Raw genomic sequence first — 11135 nt, forward strand, 5'->3', positions numbered from 1 at the left:
GTTATCTTGCGCTTTTCATGATAGGAGCTCATTAATTAGTAGTTCTGTTGCAGGACGGCTGTTTATCTGACCCACGGCCAGTTTTTGCTCCCAGATTGTGCAATTGGAACATCAGCCTGTTTACCATTTAACCTTGTGGTCCTGCCCCTTATGAATGCACCTATAAACCTACTCTTAGATTATTAGTGATATTCACTATTACTGTTGTTTTTTCTTGGGGTTTGGAGGTTGTTTAAATAACCATACATATTAAACTTAATAGCATAATAAATTTTACAGTATTGTTTGTACTACAGACAAAAAGGATGCTGGAAAATCGTACAGTTTGTTGAAAAGAGGCTTCGCTGTTACTTTTGAAATAGTGATTGGAAGATTTTTGCCTGGGTGAACTTGCTTATTATAGAGGGTCACGTACAAGGTCTGAAATTAACTATTCTATTAAGGGGCAATACTTGCCCCCTAGAATTGATTTTTCATTGGCATTTTTTATAATTACCTTCTTGAATGTATCTGCATTGTCTTTTATGTAAAAAAAAAAAAACTGCTGATTTTTAAGCGGTTATTTCAATCAGTCAGAAAACTACAGGCTGTTACCAATCAAATTGGATCAACATCAACAAAAGCCATCTTTAAACTTTACACAGTCTATTTAATGCTGCTCAAAGGTGGCATACATATAGTTGCATAACATAAATTGTCCAGACAAATCTAAATGCCTCCGATTGGCTTTGCATGCATATTCTCAACAGAAATGTGAGCGATTGTCTGTAATGCTCAGTGCTGCAAAATATGAAATCTGATGCAATATGAGCAGATCTAAATTTAATGCCACAATCAACACTTTTCATTCATTTTTACACTGCTGTTATAGAATTAGTTTTATTGCGCATTTTTGCACCCATATCTTAAATTTGTGGTTTATTTTTGTTAATTTATTTTTGCCCCAAGCCCCTGTTAATTTCTGACCCTTGACTCTTATCTAGCATTAGAAACCATATAGCAGCACCCTACAACCACCCACACCACCTTAGCATCCTGGTGACACCAGTCACATTTTCTTCTGTAATTGTCAATATCTGATTGGTCTTGTTTTCGTTGTGTCATCTCATGTGTAAAGTCTATTTATCTTTGACACACTTCACGTCCATGTTATGAAGTAGCTTGACTGTGGGGTGTGTGTGTGTGTTCTGGTGGTTAGTGGTTCAGTCGTGCATGGTTAAGCTGTAAGCCCTTCTCTCCAGAGCTTGTGACAGCCGCTGAACATAGTTAATCATTTAACATCGGTGACCTGCTGCTTTGACGGTCAAACAATGAATGTGGGTGAAGGGTATTGTTCTTCTCTTCACCAGTGAGATTTCCAATGTGGGGTTATGCAACCAGGACTCGTTTTAGCCAGGTGTCTTTGGAAATTTCTAGCATTTACATTGAATGTTTACCACTGTTGTAGTACAACAGAAAAATGCTATTCATTTTTTTTATTTTATTTTTTTATGTGTCTAATCAGTGTTATTTTAATATCATTGAGATACTATTATAGTTATTATTAATATTTTAAATTAGGTTTTAGTTTTAGATTTTCCATTTTCATTTTATTTTGTTGTTTTGTCTTTTATTATAGTTATTATTAATATTTTTGCTTTTTGTTCTTTTATCTTTTTTTTTTTCTTTATTAATTTCCAGTTTTTACAGTTTTAGTTTTATCAGGTTAGTACATCAAGATAAACTAAATGAAAATGAGAAATCTTTCCTTGGTAAATACCTGAAATAGGCCTAATATTTTTATATTTTATTTCATTAAGTGTTTATTTTATTTCAAGTTACGCAAATGTTTTTTTTTTGTTGTTTTTTGTTTTTTTTTTTTGAGTTTTTTTGTTGTTGATGTAGTATTTTTTAGTTTTTTTAAAATTGTTTTTTTTTATTTTGATTTCTGGTTCTTGTATGGAATGATTTGTTTCACTCAGAAATATGTCACATCATGGACATAAAATAGGTTATGAATGAAGTTTCATGTTGACTTTAATTGTTTAATATGCAGGGCGATTATATATATTTATAGAGCTGTTACTGGAAACAAGTGCTCACAGGACGTCCCAAAACACTTTGAATATAATAGATCACACCTCTTACTCTGAGCTGAATGTTTACACTGAGCTTGTCTGGACTGATCCAGGAGGATTCTGGGCACAGTGTGAGCTTCTACATCATGCACTTAAATAAATGCATGACTAATGAAGGAGTCTGTGTTGGCGTGTCGACCCCTGACGGACTACTTGACAAAAAAAAATCAATTGGCAAGGCAGCAAGATTTTGGCCCAGTTCGGATTGTGCTAGGAGCTCAGGTTATTTTGCTAATGGCAGCTACTGTTGATCACAGACATATTCGCAAGCGTTTGAGTTTTATTAATGCCAAAATGCAAGAGTCCAGCTTGTCTTCCTGTCTCTGATTGGCTCTTCCCTCTGCAGGCTCTGGCATGAACAGTCTGGATGGTCTGATTGGAGCGGAGGAAAAAGCCATCAACAGCAAGAACAAGATCAGTGAAAATGTGGTGAGCCCACCAGCCTGCCTCCAACACCACACACACTTTACTGATCCGCTGCGAACGCTGTGCAAACTGCTGACACCAACTGACTGAAATTACTTAAACAAAACAAAATTACAATGCAGGATTTTTATACACATTCAGTTTAAGTGCCAAAAATAAAATAAAGAATTGGCTTCATGATACACCTAGATAAAAATGTACTCAATAAAGACCACCTGCTCTGTAAACTTTATTTGTATAACTATGGTCTCATAGTTATTATTGTGGTTTATGAGTTTTCTTTGTGTTTTTTTTTTTTTTTAGTGTGTTTTAGTGTGAGATTTATTTTTTCTTTATTGTTTTTTTTCTTGGGTTTTTTAACATTTTGACACCTAAATATAATGGTCACCCTACTTTTAAAATATAAATAAAAACCATTTATACTTTGTAAAAAGGTTATATTATTAAGAGAATGAAATAATTGGCATCTTATATTCTCATTGAACTTTTATTTTATTTATTTTTTTATAAATTTAAATGTATTTATAACCTAATTTTTACAATATAGTTCCAAAGCAGCAGTTACCGGCTTAAATCGACAGTTTTGTAATATTAAAAACAAATCAAACAAATAAAATAATCACCATTAGTCTCATTATTACTGATCTGCCTTATGGAGAACGCACTGTAGACTAAGAGAGTAAAAATGTCTAACTTTTGTAAATGTTTAAATTTTCACTCCAATAATTTAATATAAACTTTCTTTTTAAATGTAATAAAGTTTAAAAATCTCTCATTGACTTATATTGTTAGAATGTTAGCTGTTCAAAATCTAACCAAAGGTTATTGCATTGTCGTATTATTTGCATGTAGAGTTATGATTGGATTTCTTTGTTGCATTTATTTGCAAACCTGGTCTGTTTAAACATCTATAGCTAACCCAAAGCTTCAAACCTAGCCTTACCTAAAGCTTTAGCACTGTTCTGCTGCCTTGCAATCACTGCTACCTCCTTCCAGATAGACAAATCTGGTCTTATCTCATTCATATCCCAGCATTCATTGCATGCCACGTACACATATTTCCCAGTCACATTCCAGTCTCCTCTAATCACAGCTCACACAAGATCCCGTGTGGTTGTGAAGGGCTGAGCTGAACACATGAAATGCGTGATCTCTCTGAAGGATGTGGCTCATATGTTCGGCTTGTTTTTAATTTTTTTGCATGTTTATCTTTCTGAAATCACATAGAGGAGCATTAAAAGGGATAGTACACCCAAAAGTGAGAACCCTTGTTTTTCCAAACCTGTATGACACTTTCTTCCGTGGAAGAAAGAATTTTGGTAACCAGACAGTTTTGGTTCGTATTGCCTGCTTTATGTATGGACAAAAATACAATGGAAGTCAATGGGAACTGAAACTGTTTGGTTGCCACAGAAGAAAAAAAGATCTGCAGGTATGGAGTGACATGAGTAAATAATGACAGTTTTCATTTTTGGCCGAACTGTCCCTTTAAACATGCTCTGATGGCCCCTTCATCGAATGTTTTTCGATACATGTTGAGGTGTTTTGTTTTAATAACAAAATACCAAGATGAAATTTATAATCTTTCCCTGCATTAAATGCAACCAGCCATGTTTTCTAACAAGGGCATAGTCACTGTATTTTGGATTTGCTCACAGTATTTAATACCCATCTATTGCTGTAAACAGCACAATAACCACCACAGACATCGAGGGGGACACGTCAGCCTCGTATTCAGAATACCTTTCAATCAATAACCTTTTCCAGTTTACATTTGGTCCCCCTTGATCTTGAATATTTGTGTATGCCCTTTCAGTAACGCACACACTAACACACACACTGTACTGTACATCGCCCAAGGAAGTAACTGAGACTGCCCTGTCTGTGTTGACAGGTGATTGATGAGACTCTGGATGTTAAAGAAGTGGTTTTGAATGGTGTTGATCCTCTGGTAAGTACAGCGCCCTCCTGTGCCTAATACATGGTACTGTCAAACTGCAGTCTCGGAGTATGGGCTGGAGGGAGATTGCAGTAGGCTGCTTCTGTTCTATCTGTGAGCAAATATCATTTATGACCTTGTATTGTTTATTCACAAACTTCCACAGCACGTGTGCATGTTTTTAATGCGATCGCATGAGCATGTCCGGTTGATACGGTTCATCATCAAAGTGAATTAAGCACTAAACATTTGTGTGTGAAAATTGCCAGTCACTGCTGTAAGTGCACGTTCGGTCCATTTAGCACTTGAAGCAGATCAATACCATCAGACACATTCATTCATGTTAAAGCATTCTTAAAGGGATAGTCCTCCCCAGAAATGGAAATTGTCATCATTTAAGGCCATACTAAGAACGATAACTATATTTCAGTGGATGATAAAGTTCTGTTTATTATTATAAGTGTGCTCTGCATTTATGCCATCTGCTAGTTTAAAGGGATAGTTCACTCAAAAATGTAAATTTGCTGTTAATTTACTCATTCTCAGGCCATCCGAGATGTACTGTAGGTGTTGCCTCGCTGTACATAAGCTCCAGTATGAGTTCCTTGCTTCAGCAGGGTCCACAGCTCTTTAAGATGTCTGCTAACCATGTTTGTCTTGGCTCTTTGTGCTTTTGGAGTGTAAATACTGTAACACTGGTGTTTACTTTCCCTCACAGTTCAGCCGTGGATCAGAACAGGAGACGTTCCGCCCCCTGGTGGATGATTTCAGCTTCGGAAGCAGCGCTCTGATTGGCCTGCTGGTGATTGCAGTGGCCATCGCGACCGTGATTGTGATCAGTCTGGTGCTGCTGAGGAAGAGGCAGTACGGCACCATCAGTCACGGCATTGTGGAGGTGAGCTAACGGTCACATGTGACGCTCCATCATTCACTCTTAGTGTTTCAGTGCAACCTTGAGGAGGATAACAAAAAGGCTGTGAAGGATAATGCTCTCACTTAGAGCACACAGGGACAAGCAGGTTCAGGTTTATTTAAGTTTATATACATTTAATTCTATACAGTATTTAATAAATATACACTACCATTGAAAGGTTTGATGGCAGTAACATTTTTAAGAAATTAATGCTTGCTTTCAACAAGAATGCAGTAAAATATTTATAATGTAACAAAAGACATAGATCGATAGACGTTCTTTTGAACTTTCTATTCATCGAAAAATGTTAAGCAATGCAAAACATATTTCTGAAAGGAATAGTTCACCCCAAAATTAAAATGTATTGAAAATGTGCTCAGCAACAGGCCATCTAAGTGTAGATGAGTTTGTTTCTTCATAGGAACAGATTTGGAGGAATTTAGCATTCCATCACTTGCTCAGCAGTGGATCCTCTGCAGTGAATGGGTGCCGGCAAAATGAGAGTCCAAACACCATGTCAAGTCCAGTCCACGTTTGTAATAAAAACCCATTATTAAAGTGGTGTTAACTTTAAACGGTTGTTTCCAGTTAAAATAAAAGTCCTCTATCCATAATATTGCTGAATCAGGAGAGAAATATGCCCAGATCAAAAACAGTTCTAAACTTATATGTCGGTGGATTTTAGGGATGGACTTTTTCACTGGAGGAAGTGTTATTATGGATCATTATGGACTGGTATTTTGGCCAGAAGTGGCGGTTTAAAGTTAAAATGTCTTAATAATGGATTTGTTTCTTTAAAATACACAGCTTTTTTCTTCACAAGACTTTTATTGATGGACTGGAGTGCACTGTGGATTATTTATTGTGATGTTTTTATCAGCTGTTTGGACTCTCATTCTGACGGCACCCATTCACTGCAGAGGATCCATTGTTGAGCAAGTGATGTCGTGCTCAATTTCTCCAAATCTGCTCTGATAAATGTGACCCTGGAGCACAAAACCAGTCTTAAGTCGCTGGGGTATATTTGTTGTTATGTCGATGGGTTATTTTTTTTGGTATATTTTTATCGATTTTTATTTTTAATTTGTATGGTTATTAGGATATTGATTTTTTTTCATGTTCCATGAAGATATTTTGTAAATTTCCTACCATAAATATTTTGAAACTTAATTTTTGATAAGTAACATGCATTGCTAAGAACATCATTTGGACAATTTTAAAGGCGATTTTCTCAATATTTAGATTTTTTTGCACTCTCAGATTCCATTTTTTCAAATAGTTGTATCACAACCAAATATGATCCTATCCTAACAAACCATACATCAATGGAAAACTTATTTATTCAGCTTTCAGAAAAAAAATCAACCCTTATGACTGGTTTTGTGGTCCAGGGTTACAAATATAAACAAAGTCATCTACATCTTGAATGGTTTGAGGATGAGTACATTTTCATTTTTTCGTGAACTATTCCTCGAAGGATTTTATGACACTGAAGACTGGAGTAAAGGCTGTTAAAAATTCAGCTTTGCCATCAGAGAAATAAATTAACATTTTAAATATATTAAAATGGAAGCCAGTTATTTTAAATTGTAATAATATTTCACAATATTATGGATTTTACTATATTTTTGGATCAAATAAATGCAGACTTCTTTTTAAAAAATTACAAAAAAAACCTTACCGACCCCAAACTTTTTGATAGTTAATTGTTTATCCTTTTTTTGGAGGTGCTGACATCTTAAAACTTCCTCTTGTGTTTCAGGTGGATCCTATGCTGTCTCCAGAAGACCGTCACCTGAGCAAGATGCAGAACCACGGCTATGAAAACCCCACCTACAAATACCTGGAGCAGATGCAGATTTAGCCTTCATGCGGCGCTGTGGAGCTAGAGAGGGGTGAACATACTACTGACCAATTATAAAACTGCTCTCAAATCATTTCATGCATTTGAAATGCATATTCTGGTTCATTTCAAGAAAACAATGGTTTATTAATACTACTACTTCTAATACTCCTACTGTTGTACCATGGAGAGCATTTTTATGCTCTTGTAACTTTTTTTTATTTTATTTTAAAGTCAGTGGTTTTAAATCAGGAGAACGTGATTCTGCAAATCAGCCTGGAATTGATTTTCCGTCATTGAAATCGGAACGTATTGTAATGTTATTTTAAATGTTGATTTTATAAAGTTGTGTTCAAATCTAGTCTATAGAGGTACAGCAAAGCCAAAACAATCAATATGAGACAGCAGTTTATCTACACCATCGCTGGCCGCCGGATATACTTCTTTTAAATAGATCGCTTGTATATGAAGGTTATTTGTAATGACTTAAATGTATAGTGAATCAGAAAATATGAAAAGAAAATTAATTCATTTACTTTGTAATTATTAAAAACACACAATATAGAAAAGTAGATGGTTGGTTTATTCATAGTCTTTTGTTATATTTTTTCCAGAGCTTAAATCTTTGCTGGGTGACAGGTTTAAACTTTGAGATTAAAGGACTGATATTCCCGTTCCAAACATCTGATACCATCGCCTGTGTAAGATACGAGGAATGGTTCGAACTGAATGGCGTGACGGCCTGCCAGATATTTTGGCTGATTGTGAATGTAGAGGTGCCCGATTTCTGTACATTTCCACGTCATTTGTTTTTATCTTTTGGTTATGGTGTCATATACTTGGACCAATAAACAATGCGGCCCCTGCAGATGGTCAGTGCGGATTGGTTTGAAGGGCCACAAGGTTAGGGGCCTCCAGACTCCCATATCACATGTCTCTTTACTCAATGAATGCTATTTTTCATGCCGTTACATGCACACACTCCAACACTCCCTTTTTATAGTAAATCTGGCCTGATAAAACGTTGCATTCAGCTTAGGTTTATCACAATTGTACTGGATTGTCATTTCATAGCTGCCAAATGAGAACTGTCATGGAGAATTTAATCATGTGGCAATACTTTCCACACGTTGCTTAAATCAAAGAGAGCATAAATACGTCACTGGAGTCATCTGTAATTATAACACTATGATATATTACATAAGTCCCGCAAGGACATACCCTTGAAAACCATGATTAAACGCAAAAATGCACTAATGTTACCAAGCTGGAGGCCAAGGCAAGTGCAAGAAATGTTTTGCATGTCCACTACGATGGAAGGCAAGGAGAAAATGTAATCAATTTCTCTCTCGCTCTTCCCCACTTCTTAGCGATGTCTTTGTATGCCTGTATTGTTGATGTTGCAATCATGGCTTTTATCAAGGACAACCTGTGGTGTGCATTGTTCTTAAACGAGATGTCATGATATATATTTTTAAATTTGTTCTCTTTTTTTATTTTCTATTTTTTCCCCTCTTCCTGTGACAGTATTTCTGTATGTGACTTTCACTATGCACCTAAACGGCTCCAATCTTGGACCTTGTCATTGCCTGCTTGATTGTGGAAATGGTCGAAGGGGTGAGGGGAAAATAATACAAAGTTCATATATTAGAAGTAAAATATTGATTGAATCCAGTGGAAATGGCTTCTTGGTTACAGGTGGGAAACGTCAATAAATTCACTACTTCCATGTTGGTGTCATTATGTCTTTTTTATTCTACTTATTTTTATACCAGTTTAAGAACTGTGTGAATGAGCTGATAAGCAGTCTGAATTCAGTTCACGATATAAAAGCATTATACATACATGTTAATACACGTTTAACTGCTTTTATTTACTTGAAAATCAAAAGTAACAGTCAGTATGTGTTATAGCCACCATGCAGCTGCATTAAAGTAATCCAAATCCTGCATTAAAAGTGAAATCTGCTGGAAATGTCCTCACCTTCAGGCCATATGAGATGCAGGTGAACTTGTTTGATCAGAACAGATCTGGAGAAATCTAGCACTAAACCACTTGCTCAACAATGGATCCTCTGCAGTGAATGGGTGCCGTCAAAATAAGGGACCAAACAAAGTCATCTGCACCACTCCAGGCCATCAGTTACGGTCTTGTGAAATAAAACCCTGCATGTTTGTAATAAACAGATCATTAATTTGTTTTAACCTTAAACATTGTTTCTGGCCAAAATACCAGTTCATAACAATCCAGTGAAAAAGTCCATCCCCTGTTGTCCTCTCACATCAAAATCCACCAACACGTTTAAAACTGTTTTTGCTTCTGAACTTGTACTTACTCTGTGCATATTTCTCTCCTGATTCAGACATGACTTTTTTTCCACTGCATGGAGGAAGCAATACATATACACATACACATACACATACACATATATATATATATACATATATACACATTGACTTTTTTTCCACTGCATGGAGGAAGCTAACACATACCCAGATACATATATATATATATATATATCTATATATTATATATATAGACACATACTTACTATACATATATACCTCTCTATACATATAATATATATATATAACTATATATTATATTATATATATATATATATATCTCGTCATCATTGGTGCGTCTGGCACGTTCTCGTTTTTTCATTGGACGGCCTTAAAGACGTTTCATTTTTTTAATTGGTTGGGAGAAATGGCGGAAAATTTCCATTGGCACTGAGAGTAAAATGCCATACGAGCATCAAATACCGATTATCTCGAAATGAAAAACAATATACACATATCGGAGTTCAAAATAAACGACGAGGACTTAATCCAGCGCAGCATATAAACTATTTTATCCCTATCGCTCCTGAAAATCTCCATCAATATATACTACACTGTGGAAACCGTCGCCCGGTGCCGCGCGTCTGTTGCTAGGTAGATTATGTTAATATATGCAAGGCAGCCATCTCTGCAGCTACCATTCAGAGGGAAGACCCACTTCAACCTTTTCCTAAAAATGCTGAAAACCCCCGGGAAATCCACGCCCGAGGCTTAAGCGCGGATTCAGGATCGTGTCTCAGTAAGTGTCACGTAAAATTCGCAGCCTGTTTTCCGCTGGACGGTCGATTGGAGTGTAGATAATTTTGTCGAGTGTCTTCGCCGTGCTTTGTTGTTGTCTTAGTCCCACCCAAAATGGAGTCGTGTCGCGTCTTCCTTATTCTGCTGCAGACACTCGCGGTGCGCGCCCGCCGGCCGGGCTCAACTGTGCGCGGGGAGCCAAGCGCCCCTGTCCTGCATCTGGAAACCTCCATGAAGCTAATCTGCTCGATTCAACCGACACCGTAGGGCCGTTACAGTTCAAACAGGGCTTCCGCTCTCATCCCACTGTCGTTGCCGGCCCCCAGCGCGGGTTTATATCTGATAACGCTGCAGTGGAAGTGTTTTTGTGCCGCTGCTGGTTGTGTGGTATAGTCCGACTGGAACTCCCAACCTGCGGGTTTGAGACGGGGGGGTGGGGAGGGAGCCTGACGAACAGCCCGATCGCTTCATTCGCCATTACAGCCTTTATAATCTCATAATTTGTCTCAGGGTTTGAAGAAGGCCTGTGTGATTGGCGTTTGCGTGTGTTTTTTCCCTCAGCGCGGCTGTCGGGGATTGTCCGCCCGGCCGCGTGCCTCCTCTACCCCCGCGCAGTGATTAGACTGACCGCTGCTCCAGTAACTGAACGCTACGCGCCTGTGTTTGGGCTCACAGGCGAGCTTTCAGTGAATCAAATAGCACGAGGAACAGATGAAATGTGTCGAGCCTGAGCTTTGATCTGCTCCCTGCCCATCAGCCACTCTATTACAAGACGTATAATGTCATAAATTAATCATGGTATTCTTTTAAGTAC

The 11135-nt window shown here is 37.3% G+C and overlaps 1 protein-coding gene across 6 annotated transcripts in view; it reads left to right on the forward strand.

The window, feature by feature from the left end:
- The window catches only part of LOC109084557 (amyloid-like protein 2), a 74149-nt gene extending 65182 nt beyond the window's left edge, over positions 1-8967 (forward strand). For 4 of the 6 annotated variants that reach the window (XM_042774904.1, XM_042774905.1, XM_042774900.1 and 1 more), the window contains 4 exons: positions 2464-2546; positions 4438-4494; positions 5201-5377; positions 7158-8967. In XM_042774904.1, the coding sequence (XP_042630838.1) occupies positions 2464-2546; positions 4438-4494; positions 5201-5377; positions 7158-7259 (419 nt within the window). In that variant the 3' untranslated portion in view covers positions 7260-8967. The remainder of the gene's footprint in view (positions 1-2463; positions 2547-4437; positions 4495-5200; positions 5378-7157) is intronic. The other 2 variants (XM_042774902.1, XM_042774903.1) reach the window with 1 other exon arrangement.
- The last annotated feature ends 2168 nt before the right edge of the window (positions 8968-11135 follow it).

The sequence above is a fragment of the Cyprinus carpio genome, chromosome A18 (assembly GCF_018340385.1).
Source record: "Cyprinus carpio isolate SPL01 chromosome A18, ASM1834038v1, whole genome shotgun sequence".
Lineage (NCBI taxonomy): Eukaryota > Metazoa > Chordata > Actinopteri > Cypriniformes > Cyprinidae > Cyprinus > Cyprinus carpio.